This window comes from Phalangium opilio, unplaced genomic scaffold (genome assembly GCF_054372755.1).
Source record: "Phalangium opilio isolate 3A_F unplaced genomic scaffold, DU_Popi_V2 ptg000041l_1, whole genome shotgun sequence".
Classification (NCBI taxonomy): Eukaryota; Metazoa; Arthropoda; class Arachnida; order Opiliones; family Phalangiidae; genus Phalangium; species Phalangium opilio.
This window is the reverse complement of record NW_028324165.1, coordinates 8,551,513-8,569,787: the sequence shown is the minus strand read 5'-3', so window position 1 is coordinate 8,569,787 and position 18,275 is coordinate 8,551,513. Positions and strand designations below refer to the sequence as shown.

At 37.5% G+C, this 18,275-nt stretch overlaps 2 protein-coding genes across 3 annotated transcripts in view; one reads left to right on the top strand and one right to left on the bottom strand.

Annotated features, from left to right (window-relative positions):
- unc-13-4A (BAI1 associated protein 3) overlaps window positions 1–18,275 on the top strand; it is a 171,291-nt gene that overhangs the window by 43,814 nt on the left and 109,202 nt on the right. The gene's annotated exons all lie outside the window — the stretch shown is intronic.
- LOC149679787 (immunomodulatory peroxidase-like) lies at window positions 6,850–10,729 on the bottom strand. The gene is made up of 14 exons (XM_089835787.1): window positions 10,719–10,729; window positions 10,453–10,643; window positions 10,244–10,379; window positions 9,999–10,175; window positions 9,766–9,932; window positions 9,528–9,701; window positions 9,191–9,469; window positions 8,976–9,119; window positions 8,692–8,887; window positions 8,150–8,266; window positions 7,820–8,082; window positions 7,542–7,722; window positions 7,306–7,475; window positions 6,850–6,990 (listed from the first exon to the last, which is right to left on the bottom strand). The coding sequence occupies exons 1-14, from the start codon at window positions 10,727–10,729 to the stop codon at window positions 6,872–6,874; spliced, it is 2,325 nt and encodes a 774-aa protein (XP_089691913.1). The 3' UTR covers window positions 6,850–6,871.

Genomic DNA, 18,275 nt, shown 5'->3' with positions numbered 1-18,275 from the left:
CCACAAAAAAGCTACCCATACACGTTGAGTGAAAATGGCCATGATTCCAAGTAGCTGTATGTATTATTTTCCATACCTTTAACGCTTTGAAGCCAAAGTCCCACTTACGAGGATTTGACGTAAGCATGACGCGCTTGACGTGGCACGACCGCTTATTAATAATACCCAATGAATTTTAATACGACCAAGGCTTAACTGTGATCGATATGAAGTCGATATAATTAATACATTGGTATCTCATCAAGACTGTTTAACTCTTGCTCGCTCGCGCATTTAGGACAAGCACTTCCGCTTTAGTGCCCTTCAATATTTACATCATTTCATTAAGAGCAGGTTGTCCCTGATTTTGTTCACTGTTTTAGAAGTAATAGAAATTTAAAGCAGGGACAAAGAGAAACACGTGGATGTCAAAATACTCTTAACTCTTTCTTCCCCGCCTTTCACTTCTATTACCTCTTTTAAAGTGAATGGAATGGAGAACGGGGATAATATTTATTAATGATGCCACCAGGGGTCAAAGGAGGGGTTTTGGTTAATGACGTCACTTAATTAGGGGAAAACCCGCAATCCCTCTTGTATTATTAAATATCGGGTTTTGGTCAGACTGTAACTAGGGTATTTATGTCAGTGGTTTCCGAAGTTTTTTTGATGATGTGACAGACATGCCATTTTGGCCGACTTTAAATTAATGACACGCCTTTCCGTGTGGGTTTTTTTTCTGTTTCAGAAAAGTTTATTTTAGAATTATAACTTAATATACTTTTTTCAGTAAATTATGTATGGTCAATTCAAATTTCTGATAATAATTTCTAAGTTTGAGTGGTTTATTATTATTGGTAAGCTTTAGTAGTGTTTATTTTTTTTAGTTAAAAGATATCGAATATTTCAGTAAAAATAGTTGATTGTTATAATTTATGTGATAATTTATCACTGATAAATTTCCTATATTTCAAGGATGAAATTTCCCATAATTTAAGGATGAAATTTCCCATGATTTAAGGATGAAATTTCCCATAATTTAAGGATGAAATTTCCCATGATTTAAGGATGAAATTTCCCATAATTTAAGGATGAAATTTCCCATAATTTAAGGATGAAATTTCCCATAATTTAAGGATGAAATTTCCCATGATTTTAGGATGAAATTTCCCATAATTTAAGGATAAAATTCCCATAATTCCAAGGATAAAATTCCCATAATTTCAAGGATAAATTTCCCATAATTCCAAGGATAAATTTCCCATAATTCCAAGGATAAATTTCCCATAATTCCAAGGATAAATTTCCCATAATTCCAAGGATAAATTTCCCATAATTCCAAGGATAAATTTCCCATAATTCCAAGGATAAATTTCCCATAATTCCAAAGATAAATTTCCCGTAATTCCAAAGATAAATTTCCCGTAATTCCAAGGATAAATTTCCCATACATAATTCCAAAGATAAATTTCCCATAATTCCAAGGATAAATTTCCATAATCCTATGATAAATTTCCCATAATTCAAGGATAAATTCCCATAATCCAATGATAAATTTCCCATATTTCAAGGATAATTTACAACTTTCAATGGACACCTTGCTTGAAACTGTTAGTAAACAAACCGGTACACAGTTTTGCCACGTGCATCCCCCCCCCCCCAAAAAAAATAAAAACAATTTGAATTTCCCGCCTTTAATTGCAAACAAACCTTTATTCCAACTCCACGCCCAAAATTCTCAGGACGTCACTTCCTTGTTAGTAAGAAAACATTCAGAAACTTCTCTAATTCGCATTACATCGTAATAGACGACCCCTCCCCTAGGTCCCGGCCGTACCACTACAGCTCTGAAGTTCTCAATCTGAACTCTCTCTCAAAGTGTTAGAAGGAAAGAAGGAATCCACTGGGACATTGTAGTTCTACTTCAGCGCAATCCTTATACATCATCCGAGGCACCGACCCGCCGCCGCATTACTTAGATTAGAAAAACTGGCAACTATAAAAGAGCAGAGCTACACTGGAAAACATTAACTCGTGACCTGACCGTTGCTGTTGAAACTCGTGTTGTTACTAAAACCGCTACGTTAAATCTTAATTTGAAAAACCCTTCCTAAAATATATTACCACTATTTCGTTAGTTAGTTACGTACCAACGCCTGAGTTCAGTGTGTAGAAGGCTGGGATTAATGGGATAAAGTACAGTAGATTATAGCATAAGTTCATAAGATATGTTCCATATAAGTTTGTAATGTCTGGTAACTTAGAAACTGGAGCTTGTAATTTTGAAGTGATTGAAGTAGGTCATAGATTCGAGGTAAAGCGATGTACGTAATATCACTATTTCGTTAGTTACGTACCAACGCCTGAGTTCAGTGCGTAGAAGGCTAAGATTAATGGGATGAAGTACAGTAGATTATAGCATAAGTTCATAAGATATGTTCCATATAAGTTTGTAAAGTCTGGTAACTTAGAAACTGGAGCTTGTAATTTTGAAGTGAGTGAGGTAGGTCATAGATTCAGGGTAAAGCGACGACGCCTGATGAAGCGCTGCTGTCAAAGGCCTAATTAGTAATGATTGCAGACTAAATAGGAGCTAGATGGAACTTGGTCCTGCAAAATTAATTAACCCACCTAGTGTAGGACTTCAATTCTCGCTTCCGTCGTTCTCCCTTGAACTAGTTATCTCGAGCTGTAAGTCTCTCAGTAGCATTACGAACTTGTATAGGTAGTGTCATACTTATCATGTAGCATATCTTATAAACTTATGACTATACTTTTAACTATATCGTAAATTGCAGATGCTACTGTTTAGACTTTTAAATAAAAACGGGTCTTGGAAACTAAGATTGAAATTCGAATTATGTTCTTTAATAAAAACATCCTAAAGTTACAAGATACTCATACTTTGAGTGTATTATTTTTAAAGGGTTAGTGAAGTAAAATGGAATACGAGTAGACATTTCTTGGCTAGAATAGATAGACTTTTACATTATTCAATAAGGATGAAGAGAACTTTACAGGGCGTAGGGGTGTGCTAAGAAGCACCACCGCTAGAGGCTCCATCTAGCGTTCCCTCTTGGCGAGTCGGAAGAGACCCCTCCGTCCCTGCTTGTTGGTTGGTTTCTCTACAAGTAATTTCAGGAATGGTCTATGAGGCATTGGCCCTTTAGTTTTAAGTATATCTAAATTATGTTGAAATATATTAACCGCAAGCTTCTACTTTTAGTGGCATTATATTTCAGACGAATGAGGTAATATCTAAAAGATAAACTAAGCACTCTGTAGTCTGTAGTGCTCCTCTTTCGCGATTTAGGCCCATACTGGAAAGTCTCGTGGAGAAAAAGAAAAGCGGATTTTAAAATCCCGGAGTTTTTCCGAGTACTTTCGTATACCTTATTTTCTTTTCTTTCTTTTTTCTCTGAAAGTTTTTAACTTCGTCCCAACAACAAGTATTTTTGGTAAACATAACAATCTGTAGTGGGTAGTTTGAGGATTGAAAGTAGATAATGTTCAAAGCAGACGAATTTTATCCAAGCGAATAATCTATCTCGCCCCGTGTTGCCTAGGAGCACGTGTTGCTACCAACCAATTAAATCACAGCTAGAAAGACGTGAGAATTATCCTAAGGCCCAGAAAACCGGTATGCATAGAAATTAGCGTTGAAGATTTTAGGACGCTAGGATTCTAATTAGCTGTATGTATTCCTGGTGTTTCTGATAAGTCTGGTGGCATAAATTAAGGGGGATGTTCTTTGGGAAATCATCGATTTTGAGTGGAAAATGTTCTATACTTCTATCGCCTCCATTTTGCCCTCAGGGGCACTGTTTACATTTAGAGCGACTAGTTGAAACTTGGCCATTAGGTTCTGGACCAAATTGTTAATTCCTATCTCATCTCGGCCGGTTGGTTTTGCTGCTGTATAAAGATTTTAATGGAATAGTTTATCATTTTGTGTATATAATATATCCACTTTCTCTCTTACGCTTTTGGGTTTCTGAAAAATATTAGGCCACAGCAAATTGCCCCTTATACCTTTACTCAGTTTCTGACGGCCGCTCGCTCCGTTGCAAAAGCGGAATAAAACGAAATATAACGACTCAATTTTCTCTCTCGGCGCCAATTCATACGCGATCAGATTAAGTTGGATTAAAGTGATTTCTCAACTTTTTCCTTGAAATCTTTCTCAAATCACTCTCTTGAGACGCTATCAACATTTTTTTTCTTTTTGGTTAAGTTTTCTCTAACGCAAACTTAAGAAAAAGTTATGACGAAGAAGTTAATTTAAAGTGAAAGGTGTTTTTGAAAAACAAGCTATTAATTTTTATCTTTTCTTTTAAATGAAAATTGCTTCATGCTTTAGGCCTATGTTTATTATTTTTCGTCATTGATTATTAACAGGGATAGATTTAATTTTAGAAGTAGGAATGGAGAACGGTTAGTCCGACTCATAGACCACCCAGTTTAGAGCCCCTCCCTCCAACACGTAACGAAAAGTTTAAATTATCTTATTGGCTCACTTAAACTACGTTTTGATGACGTTGCTGACGGGGATGGCCAAAAATACTACGTAATTCCTTTTTACCTCTGTCGCTATGACCCGTCCACCTCTTCTTTCACCCCCCCGTCCCGTGGAAGGGGGTCCGGGACTTTGACGCGCGCCCAGATACTCTGTTCTCCATTCCCACTTCTAAAATTACATCTATCCCTGGTCATAGGTTATCTTCCCCTTGAAATTCCACGGAATCAACCTCTCAGAGGTCAAAAGGTTGTACCTGTAGACCTACCTTTCTCGTACCACCATTATATTTTTTTTTAGCTTGGGTAGTTCAAAAGGCGCCAAATGGGGTTTATAGGATGATGGTGGGATCAGATTATAAAACGAAATAGATGAGAAACTGCAGATCGAGCTATTGTAAAACGTGACGGAATTTAAGTCGATTTATTCCATCAAAGACTTTCGCTTCTTTTTTAACCTTTTGTACTCGAAATAATGAACAGGAAAAAAGAGAGCTAAAAAATCGGTAGAAACCTAAAAGAACTTACTAGAAAAAAGGAAAAACTTTTAATAAGAACTTGAGTTCAATTTCTACATCAATGTATATCATTCACATCTCTTTGATGCTCTCTCTCTCCCTCTCTTTCTCTCCCTCTCTCTCTCTTCTTTCTCTCTCTTCTCTCTCTCTCTTTCTCTCTCTCCCTCTCCTTCTCTCCCTCTCTTTCTCTCTCTCTTCTTTCTCTCTCTCCTCTCTCTCTTCTCTCTCTCTTCTCTCTCTCCAATCTCTCTCTGATTGTGGTACACTTCTCTCGTAGAGAAGAATTACACACTTCTGATGGCACTAAACGCCAGGACTTTGTTGGATTTTTAAAATACAATCGAGAATTAGAAACTGAATTCGAGCTCAAGTCAGCTTTAATAATTAATCAGAAACCAATTACTCTCTCTGTAGACTCGCCTCCGGATTACACATAAGTCTAATTAGTTAATCATTCATTTACAAACAGTCTGATAAATTGACCAATAAGTAAGTAGCATTCTCCCCTAGCGGCGCTCCACTGAATAAAATTTTCATCGGTGTACCTCTTGTATTTATAAGACCATTATCGCTTAAGGAAGCCCAGAATATATCCAGAAATAGCAGCCCAAGTTAGGTTTCAATTGTCTTCGCTTCAGAAGTGCCATTACTGCGTATAAGATTCCCAAAGAAGTGTTTGTGGGCCTTGTCTTAACTACCCCCAATGGACAATAGGGTTAAGGAGAAGAGATGTTCGGATTGGAAAAAGAACGACAACAAAAACCAGTTGCATCACAGATACTAAGTAGTGTGTGTGTTCTCAAGCGAGAGTAGTGGTTTCTTTATCGGTTTTAGCCACAGGGTTTGTCTGGTGTTAGGGTGGTGTCAGGGGGACGACCCTTAAGACGCCGCCAAATCAAGCCACCAACCGCTAACCTCATTCATTCCTTGGAGAAACTAAATTAGAATGGTTTACTTATTTATTGGACTTCCAACTTCTCTTTTCTATCGACTTATTGTAAGTGATAATTATAGACTCCGAAAGAAGGCAGCAGTGGCGTTTGGGTGTGAATTATTTTAAATACGTTACAGGCACCACGTGACGTCAAGATCCAAAACCTCGTTACGAAGTGGCACCAAGAAGGGATATCTAGTTTATTAGGTAGACGGTATAAATTCTCGCCACACTTCCAGCTTTAACTCCAGTCCAAACGTATAGTAGGTCCGGAGTTAATCCCCGCCTCCAAATTACAACCAGCATCTCATTGGTTCTTGAAAACTCACGTCAGCGCGACGCGAATGACATCGAAAATTACGTATTTTCCGACTGAGGAGAGGCGAAATAGCCCGGCCTCCTTTTTCGTCCCCCCTTGTATTTTGAAAGGGGGACTGGGACTATGGCGCGCGAATACTTAGGCAACTTATACCTTCTTCCTAATAAACTGGATATCACTTCTTGGTGGCACTAAGCACCTAGTCCTTGCACTGTGCATACTTGTTTTCGAATTAAAACCAACTAAATTTCTTTAAATGGCGCCTCTGCTTGGTCACGTGTCTCTGACGTATTTGAAGAACGTAAGTCCTTTTAAAGGCTTATTAGTTTTGTCAATCTGGCACCGTCAGCACACAATAAATGCAATCGCAAAATCTCATTTAATTTCTTTTTAATTCCTTAAAATTATTAATTAAATTTATACAAATGTGATAAATATTGCCATTGCGTTATCGGCTGAGCGGGAAAAGGCTGAAATCTATGTCTGGCAAGCAAGCGCAACTAATGAGGTAGTTGCTGAATAAATTATTATTATTAATTAGTTTGAAATATATTTATAATGTAATTAAAAATTACGCTCGGGTTTAAATGAAAGGGAAGTAAGGAATTACCTGTTATAACCGGCCATTTCCATGACTCGTTTCTGTATTGAATTTATCGTTTTATTGGTATTGGCGCAAATAACTTGTGCCAATGAAGTTTTCTTTCTGATTTCCGATAATTGGGCTAGATAACTTTCGTTAATATACAGGGTGTTTTCCAAAAGGGGAGGGTAGTTAAAGGACAGATGTACAGTTAGTGGGATGGTTCTATGGGAAATCAATCAATTTTGAGAATCGAAAATGTTCTGTACTTCTATGACCAGCTGATTTTGAATGCCCCATAAGGGATGTACCCCCTAATTAGAAATCATTGTCTTTCAGTTGGTTTATAAAACACTAGGGCAAAATGTCTTTGAATATTTTCGACTCAAAATTGATTTCCCATACCATTTCACTGTATGCTTTGGTCCCATTACTACTAAGACCGCTTTATATTTACCGGGAGTGAAGCTTCCAGACTGTCCTCCATGTTCAAAGTAATATCTGTCTCCGAATTTTAATTGGTTAAACTGTATGCCAATGATGCAACCGAACGTCGGACCTACAACGGCATTGGGTAAAGGGGTCTCCGATATTCCGCCCACAAATAAGTCAATGTCCAAAGGACTCCTGGAATTAAAAGCATTGACGCAGTTAGGCTTAATCGTTTTTATATCCAATTATTTAAGTCGTTACTCGTAAATTTTGGACAGACTATAGACCAGGTCCGGTCTGATTACTTTGTTGAGGTCGTCGAATTTGGTGATTTTGAGGTCGAAACAGTACTCCAAATAGTCAGTGTAGCTACTGATACCATGGTCCCTACCTCGCTGAATGTTGATGGCTGGTAAATCTAGACCTGACTTGCCTCCTTTCTCTAAGAATTTATTGTGAATGGTGTTCCAACAAGGGTGGTACAGTCGAAAATGTTATTTCTACGATATTGTATTTAAATTTTAATTGAAATACCGAACCTTCGTATAAATGGTTGACCAGGTCGTCAGCGATATGATTATCGTATTGTTGAGCTGGTTGTTTGAAAAGACCGGTCAAGATAGAGGACAAATCACCCTTGTATAATTCGCGAGGGTCAAAGAAACGTTCCTTTAAGTTGAAAGAACTAGCAAAGCCGCGAGTGTCGAATTTCTTAAAAGAATTTTGCACCAAAGTGTGTCCGAATCGGAAGGCAGATGTTGAAAATTCTTGAAATATTTGTAGTTGTTTTGAAGGGTCGTACCTATAAATTTCATGCAGTAATTGATGGTCATGAGAATGGGATAAATGATAAAACATTGCTCATTTACTTGGTATATCCGTCTTTTAGAGGATTGAGGTTGAAATGTTTCATGTACGTTTCGCCAATTACGATGGGCAGGAATTCCTTGTAGGTGATGTACTGTAGTTGAGCAGCCACTATCCTCCTAACAATTAAATTAAATAGATGCTTGTACGCGTCATGCAAAGTGTCTACGCGTCATGATAAGTCTCTCCCTCTAAGAGCGTTGCCAAGATGTTTTAAGGAAAGGTTTTCATACCAGGATGTTAAGGACTGTCTCTGGAGACATTAAACAATAAATACTCTTTGGGACCCTCACCTAATCTGCAACCATGATGTGGTTTTACAACTTTCAAAATGAAAAATATAGATTCTTAATAAGGGTCTAGAATAGGACGTTCTGATTAATCTTATTGGCTTCGTCTCCGTCCTAGCCTTGGGTAACACAACCACAACACTTGTAATGAACCTTCCCCTGGTGTGATTGGTATCAACCGTGTATGCAGTTTGGTCAACCAGATTCGTAAATTAACGAATTGTGACTCTATAGGTCATAATAGATGATCTGACCTGCTTTCTTCGTAAACTATTCGGTCCTCGGTCTGAAGCGCTTTCTGGGCCTCGTAATCTTCCGATGTAAAAGCTCCCGTATCTTGATAAAAGGATGGATTCGCCTTCAAAAGATTTCTGACTATTCTATTATGTTGTCGAAACCATAAAGTGTGCATCGATGTCAATCCAGGTTGTTCGTTGACACGATCGTCCCCTAGAAAGTGTCAAATCGTCATAGAAACCAGAGAGTGAGGAGTAAGTGAGATAGTGAGTCAGAGAGGGTGAGAGCCTTTGGGTTTTACCTGCGCTGAAGCAATGCTTGTCTTCACGCCACGTTTCCTCGATTGGAATATTGCACACTGGTGGTGTCGGCCCCATAAGAGGAGTGACTTCCGGAAGTAGAGAGTCGTTTGGAGCGAACCTACTTCTTTTCAATTCACCTAGACCTGAAAATGAAATAGGCATCATTGTCTTCAATATGCTGACACCATTCACCATAATTTACAACTGTTTTTACCATCTTTGGGCATGTCTCGTAAATACCCGGCATCCTTGTTTACATCCCCCGTTGCAAATTGGGCTCCGTAGACGTTGGATGCGTCAAGAGCAGCTGTTCTTAGGTTGATATGTTGCCTTGGTCCCAGAACACAATCTACGGCTGGTAATGAACGAACGAAGTTCATGCAAGTCTTGCCGAATTTCCTGTGGAACGGATCGTTGGCTGCAATATCAATGGGCAGGCAATTTGGATGGACGCTGTCCGCCTTGCAGCAGTCGACCAAAATTTGAACGGAGTCTAATGTTGTGAAATTTGAGCGATCGTTACCGTGTTCACTAGAACTTAACTTACTTACCAAAGGTACTGGTGGGACTTGAAGTGATATCGTGGTCCGTGAATTGTCCGAATTGCATCAGCATATGCGTAAACTGTCGACTGGGGACATCGACCTCCTTCAAGAAACTGGATGAGATTAGACGAGCGCTCGGTAGATCAGCTCCGTTCACCGATTTTCTTGGCGCCGACACCACTATAGCCAAGACAAACTATATTGAACACTTTTCACTTAGACTGTTCATTTAACCAACGCCTACAATCATCGTATTTTGGAGCGAGTAATCTGGCTAGATCTTGTTTACTACGACCCAAGTTGGCATTAATAAGGTTGTTGCAATGTCCATCTATGACCCTGAACTTGCTCTCCTTAGCTGACTTCAAGTCGCCGAAATCTATCTGAACCCAGGATCGGAAATAATCAGAACTAAAGCAAGAATCAAAGAATTAAAGCATAGTAACAGTCGGAAACTGTTAAGAATGGATCTTATACGTCGGCTTCTCGTCACACGTAATCTCTTTTTCACCAACTCTGGGGTGCATGGTAAACGTTTTGTCAAGGATAATGTCGCTATTAAGACATTCCTCGAGCTCTTTGGAGCCTTCTATGCTCTCGTTCAATTTGAGATAAGGTAGTCCGAACGCCACTTGTTCGCTAGTTAGATTGAATCTGCGAGGATACGTCATTCGTCAATGACCTTAACTGGCGTTGACCAATCAACGCGTTTCAATAAATACTTTTTAATAAGATAGGCTGTGGCCGTTTCGAATTTTTCCGCGTAATCAGCCGGGTTTTTCGGACCAATTTGACTTGCGGCGGTTGACTTCTGATGTGTGGCTTCCGGTGATCTACTGTCTCTTTCAATGATTGCTCCTGTGTCGTAAAATTAAATTAACACCTTGATTTAAAATAATCTGACTAAATTTCGAGATATGTAAATCAAAACCTTTAGACAAGATTTGGTTCTCAATCTCATGTCTTCGTTTAGTGACCGCCGCGACGCTGCAAAAAGCCTTGTCAATGTCCGAGGCCGTAATTATTGGCATGTCCACATTCCTGTAAAGTGGTCTTGGATCTTTGATGACCGGAACCAGTTGGGACGAAATGACTTCCAACGTCAGACATAATAAAACGACACTATACCATGAAAAATTAATTTAGTAATGACAAAACTCAGAGTGTTTAAAGACCCTTTGAGTTAGGCATACTTACCGAATTATCATTATTATACCTTCCTTTTCAAGTAACAGCAAGTTAAATGGCTCTTTTCATCGTGAAATCTGCTTACTATATAACCGGGAATGCATACAGTTAATTGGAATCATTGTGTACCAATATGTCCAACGTAAATATTAATGCGGGTTTTGTCACTTTTGTGGGTATACCGGGCTTGAGCACTTACTATCCGTCATGTCTCATAATCCTGATGGCGTCTTTCTAACTGTGATTTAATTGGTTGGGAGCAACGTGAGGTTAGACTCTCGCGCAAGGTTCAACGTGCAGAGAGATAGATTATTCGTCATACATAATGATTAGTCTAGCTAGCTCTTCCCACAAGATAAATGGCTACACAATGATTCCTATTGGCTATATGTATTCCTGAAATAACATTATACGTGTCAAGGTAATCATTACTTTGACAACGTGCGTTTAGAACACCATAATTATTCTTATAATAGGCATTGTGCGTCACTCTAAATTTGAAATTGAAATATGTCTAGGACGGATTTTTTAAGAGAGTCTATTAACGTTTAATAGCACTACAATCATCGCATTTGCGACTGATGTCACGCCAGCTAGACAAACCTTTGCACAATATTCTAATTTATTTCGGAAATATTGACAGATTAAATTTAATAACCACTCTCGTAATCATATTTATGAAAAAAAAACGTAAAATATATAAATGACTTACACAAAAATCGTTGCAATGTAAGTCTTACGAAGGTCAAATTGCACCATGAACTTGGGACACACATATATCCCAAAATGCATTGTGTCTCTGATAAGTCTGGTGGCATAAATTAAGGGGGATGTTTGTTCATTGGGAAATCGATTTTGAGTCGAAAATGTTCTGTACTTCTATCGCCTCCATTTTGTTTACCACAAGCGACAATGCTGTTTTCGAGCTAAGATTGTCCAGAGTATTTTACGGATAACCCCTTAAATTAACTAAGAAACTCATTTAGACAATAATTTCTAATTTAATATATTTTCCTGATATACTACAATACAAACTTTAGCGAAGACCCCTGATAAAAATCTAAGAAGTCAGTAGGAAAATTCTAATTTTAAAACAAAAACCACGAAATTTGAATGTAGCACTACAAAAAATTACAACATATCTTTTCTTTAATTTAATTTTATTTAAATTTAAACATGTTTTTCTCCATTGTTAGACCTGAAACAAATTAACAAAGTAGGCTTAATTCCTCCCAATTAATTATAAAACAAGGCGTTGTTCTCAAATTTCCCTTTTCAACTCTTAACAGAAGACATTAAGTGCTTTTTGGCTTGAAAAATCATAAAATAGGGTCTTTGTACGTCGTCGCTTTTCGTTTGAGCTGGTTGGTACAGCAAGGGCATGTAGGTATGGCTGCTAGGTGATAGTGCAGGTGTAGATGGGGGTGAGGGAAGGGGTAGGGTACTAGGTAGATTGAGGCGGATTCGAGTTAAAGGGGTTTGTTATCGAATTAAGGCAGCTGAAGGCTTTTCCGCGTGCTCGGTGCTCAAGAAGGCATGGGCCCCCGCGTCCATAACGCTGCAGGCACCTAAAAGGGACCCTGATACATTACGCTCCACTTAAAGAGAAAAGACGATCCGGGGGCCCCCTAACTAAGCTTTCAAGGGACAATGAAATCGAGTATAGTACTGCTGGGAAAAATTCAGCGGTTAGGAATATATAGGTGGAGTCTGGGAAATAGCACACGTTCTCATGTTCATAAACCAATTTTTATTTATTGCTTAAATCAGTTTTTAAATTCACTATGCCGGGGGAAGGTTACTGTTCCTCTGGACCCATTTATTGATTGCGAATCTAGTCCTAAGGACTATTGTGGACGCTAGGAAGGGGGTGACCAGTTTTAAAATTAAATTTTTAAGGTTAAAATCCCTTGATAATTGGTAAAAATAGGTGGATAATGCTAAAAATCGGTAAAAATAGGATGTTAATCGCTAGAAGTCGGATGATAAACGCTAAAATCGTACGATAATTACTGAAAATCGGCTGATTATCGCTAAAATCGTACGATAATTACTGAAAATCGGCTGATTATCCCTAAAAATTGGTTGATAATCCGTCGATATTGGTTGATAGTCACTAAAAATCGGTTTATATCGGTTTCATTGGGATAAATAATCGGTTCATATCGATATCATTGGGATAAATAATCGGTGTTAAAATCGGTATGGGTTCCAGTAATCGATCGGTTAATTCACGATATCGACCACCAATATAAAACATTATCGTTTCATTCTCTCTTGACACCAGCCTTTACTTCATCTACCCATTGTTTCGCTTTTCAAGAAGTGGGTAGTAAGGTAGCAGTGCACTAGGTGGCTTGGCCTCAGCTTGGTGTAGACCAACGAACGGTACGGGTTAACCGGCTCCTTTTTCTTTTGGCCTTTTCTTATTAAAGAAAGAATAAGAGCTCATTCAGTCTTTTCCACCAGAGTGTCCTCGAGGTATTCACGCTCTAACGAGCCCTCTAAGAAATGTTTGCTGCCCAAGACGCGATCGAAACTAATTTCTGATATCTGATTGTTTTTCCACACTAACCCTTAAATTGCAAAAGTAAATAACTCATAGTATGAATTAGTTCGTTCGTTAAAGTTAATTATATAAGTTTCATTCCTCATTTTTACCTTTTTTTTATTATTATTAATATTTGAAATATCATATAAAGTAATGAATTTTGATACAATGCTTCTAAAGGCCTATTCAGACTGAATCTAAAACCTTACGTAAATTCACGTCGGTGAAGTCGCTTTCCTCGCTTAATTAGTTAGACACGTGTCAACGACTATGTAAAAGATTCGCCGCGGGTTTATGGTTTGAATTTTTTCAATTTCATCGGGTAGTGTGTGCCGAGATGGCGCCACATCGTTTGCGCACCTTTTCTGTAGCCATAGCTTACTCGATTATGCCTTATTACTAACGCGTGATCGAGTGAGCTACTTACGCTTTAGCAGACGATATTATGAAAAGTTTTGGCATTCTTAATTGGCGCGGTATTTGTTTATCATTTTGATTGAGCAGCTATTTTAGTATTCATAAGTCTTGGCTCAAAAATCACCGTAAACATGACTCGTTTCAAGTCGTCTGCTCTGGCGTCTGAACAGGGTAATAAACGTACCGACCACAACGTAAGATGTTACTCTAGTCTCAATGGGCCTTTAAAGCCTTCCACAATTAGTTTGCTTACCCATATCGCTAACAAATACGCCATTTAGTACTCAGAAAATTTGCCACAGTTGTGACTAGGCGCTAACTTCATCGCTGACAGGTGAAATAGTTTTACCCCCACGGTAACCTACCCCTTTAAAGATATCTCTATTCGACTGCAATTAAAATTCCGTTCTCGTTAACAACCCAATCCGCGTATCTTATAACACAATTTCAAATGTTATAAAACTCCCTGGAGATGCACGCGTGGACCTGTTATTCAGTCCCTGTTAAATTTAACTGGATTTTTGGATAATATACTCACATAGTTTCGAATTTTCAATTAAAATTTCAACCGGAAACCTTCCTTCCCGGACAGTGTCGGTGTCATCCCCGGCTGCTGTTGCCTCTCGCGAAGTGCACGCTGTAAAATTTTGACAGCTCTGAACCACCTTGCGAGGCTACGATAATTTCATATTGACCCTGGGAATTCCGTGAGCGACAGAAGCTAGGTTTGGGAGAAATGAAGGAAGATGGAGTGGTAATGATGATGGACGACCTGCGACATGCACTGAAACTCCCTAACCAGTGTACCTTGCGCACGTCCCTACCCTTCGGAAGAGGCATTTTATTAAGTGCTGCCGCGTAGCGCCATTGTATTTGTATCAGAACTAAGACAGAGGAGGTGACTTTAAAGATTCCGTACTGTACGACCCTACCTAAAGCCGCTGAGGATGTTGGGAGGACTTCGGTGCCGTTCCGTGGGTGGAGGTACAGAGGCAACGTTATAGGTATGAGGGTTCCTACTCCATCCCTCTCTTCTTCAAGTCGCCCATGAATTTCCCAGAGCTTACCATTTTTGAGGTTAGAAAAGCGTTAAAGCGCCCCAACTTAATTTATCTCTCCGGGTCAAAGGTTAATTAAAATAACTTTTCCCCCATCCTAACGCGGCGGCACTTTTTGTAGGTTTAATTTCGTAACCCAATTAAAATTTTTCTGGCTCATGAACTATTTTAAGAGTTTGTATAAAAAAATTAAAAGGATAGATAGCGTTTAATTTCAAATACAGTAAGATTTTTGATAGTTTTAAAAATTTGGTAATTTGAAAATCAAAAACGGGCAGGGCATACAGTTCGCCGGATGAGTTGGGGGGTGATGACGTCATAACTGTGTCTCCGTTTGAAAAAGATCTGTAGCTTTGAACCCCTCAAATTTTTTGTTGAATTAATTAGCATTAAGTTAATTAAAGAGGTTATCCGTAAAAACTCCAATCATAACTTGTAAACAGTAGCCCTTATTGGGAAATAGCAAAAGGGCGGGGCTACAAGAAGGCTCCTCCCATTTACATCTACATGGTGGGGGATTTTATGAAGTGGAAGGCTATTGGGGGAGTAAATATGATTGGGTAAGCGGACGTTTGACGTTTGGTAGGAGGGGCTTATTTTACCAAAGACTTTCTTAATTTTCTATTCGAAAAAAAAATTATTTTATCCAAAACTTATTAATCTATTTATTTACCTTACTATAAATAATTCCACACATCACCATTTTAATAATATCAAAAAAAAAAAATCTGACAAAATTAGAGAGTAAAATACTTGTTTGGGAATAAGCTTAAATCTTTTTGGAAACCTTTTATATCCTGTATATATAAAGTGGTTTCTTTTTCGAATCGCCTAAAAGACCTTGTATAGTTTCTCTCTTGAGTTTTTCGAACCATTAAGAAAAGAAAGTCGCTGCTAGCTCGACGTTCAGGCTTTCTCAATTTGTAGTTTATCTGGACTCTTGGCGACATTTCCAAAAACGTTTCCTTTTGAAAACTCTCTCTCTCTCTCTCTCTCTCTCTAAATTTTATAGGCTTAGGTAGTGGTACGCTTTAGAAATAGGAACCAGAAGAAATAGACTGAATGTAGTGGTACGTTATTTTCTTAAAGTGTATTCCTTTTTATCTTAAAACTGGGACTGCGCTAAAAAGCGTAAACTTATATTTCTAACTCTATTTAGACATACATATAACAAAATTATAAAAATTCCACACGTACATATTAGAAAATAAAATAAATTTAAATTTTAATTAGATGAGACTTTATATTGCTTTTAATGTATTAGGAGGGTTTTTTGATTGGATAAAGTGGGTTCTTGATTTAGAAAAGGCTAAGGACTGCATATTTTTAACCAAAACTTCCTTCATAAAACTTTCCTAAGTTAAGCCTAATTAATTATATAGCCTTATTCAAACAATAAAGAGCTTATACCTCCCAATAAAACCAATTTATTGAACTCAGATTTGACGTTAATCCGTAATTAAAACCCCCTGATTAAAAATCGTACGTCCCATCATTTTGTATAATAATAATTAAAATCGAGGAATTTTTATTTCATCCAGTTTCCACAATACTGCAAACATCCCCTGTCCAATCTCATACTATTTCAACGAATAGCGCCAATCTTTCCATTCGGTATTTTTTAGATTTCGTGTTTGCTTTTTGCACAGTACGTCTTTTAAGGGTTAAAGGGGGTTTACTAAGCCGATGTTTAACCTCCCACGATAACGTTAAGCTTATATTCAATATGCTTCACTAAATTGATTCCCAAACCAACAAAAATCGCTTAGTTTGCGTGCTTTTATAAGATAAGGTGCCTACAGTACAAATATATATATATTTCTTTTTTATATATATACAGGGTGTTTCTGATAAGTCTGGCATTGGCATAAATTAAGGGGGATGTTCTTTGGGAAATCGATTTTGAGTCGAAAATGTAACATCTATACTTCTATCGCCTCCATTTTGTTTACCACAAGGGACAATGCTGTTTTCGAGTTATGATTTGAAACACCCTGTATATATATGTATATTTATTTATATTCCTTACTTCTACTTTGATAAAATGCCTATAGAAGAAATCAACCTTGGAATGGGTTAGTTTTACATATCGAGAAAACGGGTTTTCTAATTGAATTTTTTACTTTTCTAACACTGAATCTGTAACTGGGAAACTATAGATATATTTATTTATCTGTACATAGGAATTATTTATTTTATTTCAGCAAAATGCTATTAAAATCGAGTCTAGACATCAAGAAATGTATTGAATCTGCGTTATTATTTTAATGGTTAATTTAATGTTGGGTTATAAAGGGTACAAAAATAAATCTTATATTTATCTGTAATTTAAAAAAAATAAATTTGAGATTCAAATGTTTTCGGGTCTTCAACGCTTTCTTGAGCTTCTAAAGAAATTTAATTTCATGAAATCTATCCAAATATGAATTTCTAATTTAATATAATTAAACTATTAAAAAATTAAAAATTATTAAAATATCATTAAGTGAAAGATTAAAAACTTGATGGTGAAGCCGACATTTAGGGGAAATTCACCCCATGTTAATCCTACGGCCCCTGTAGAAATGTTGTTCCTGCCGCACACCGGTGTTCAGAGAAAAGCCAACTATTAGGAGCTTCTTTATTTATTTATTTGTATTTTTTTTAAATCTGCATGATGAATTAATTAAATTAAATTAAATTTTAATTGTTGTTACTTTAAAAAACTTGATTAGACGAAGTTATTTTACGTCATGATTCCATAGGTAATAATTTCACAGCTGTTTTACACGTTATAACAAACAATCTGCGTTAAAAAAATGTGTATTTTCTCACGTACCTGTACTTGAAGTTATTTGAAACATCACCATTAGTTTGTATACTAAGCAAGTTAACCAACCTATACTTAATGTTAGCAAGAATGCATACAGCCAAAAAGAATAATTATGCCCCTGCCCTTATTCATCCCATGTCAATTTCTATGCTCGGGTTTTGTGGACTGCATGGGCTTGAGAACTTACTAGTAACTACACGTCACGCCTATTAATAATTCTAATGACGTCTTTCTAACTACGATTTCAAATATTACAGAGGTTCTAGGCGCAATATCAAGGTGCAACGTGCAGAGAGATAGATTATTAATTCGCTTGGGTAAAATTCGTCATACATAATGATTAGTATAGCTAGCTCCTCCCATAAAATAAGCTGCCTAGATACGTTGAGTGAAAATGGGTATACTATGATTCCAATTAGTTGTATGAATTCCTGGTACTAGCAATGACACAACACATAGAACTTAGAAGAAGGGTAAAAAAATGCTTGGAAAATGTTAGTAGATTAATTGATGTAGCGCGTGCTAAGAAATAAACCGTTCGCGCCTGAAAGACAGAGGTAAAGGCGGGAAATGGTCTGGCGGATCTCGAAGCGTAAAGAATCATCATTAATCTTAAGATAGGTACGGGCTACAACAACCAATCACAGTTAGCAATGAAGCAAGGACTAGATGTATATTCGATGTTTATTGGTGGGTAATAGCTTCGTTTTAATTGCATTCTCCGTATG

What these genes read in the sequence shown, in the direction of transcription:
- LOC149679787 (XM_089835787.1), bottom strand. An exon ending in GAACCAAATCTTGTCTAAAG is followed by an intron (nt 10,380 to 10,452) that starts GTTTTGATTTAC and finishes TTTACGACACAG; the next exon opens with GAGCAATCATTGAAAGAGAC. An exon ending in ATAGTTTACGAAGAAAGCAG is followed by an intron (nt 8,267 to 8,691) that starts GTCAGATCATCT and finishes TTTAATTGTTAG; the next exon opens with GAGGATAGTGGCTGCTCAAC.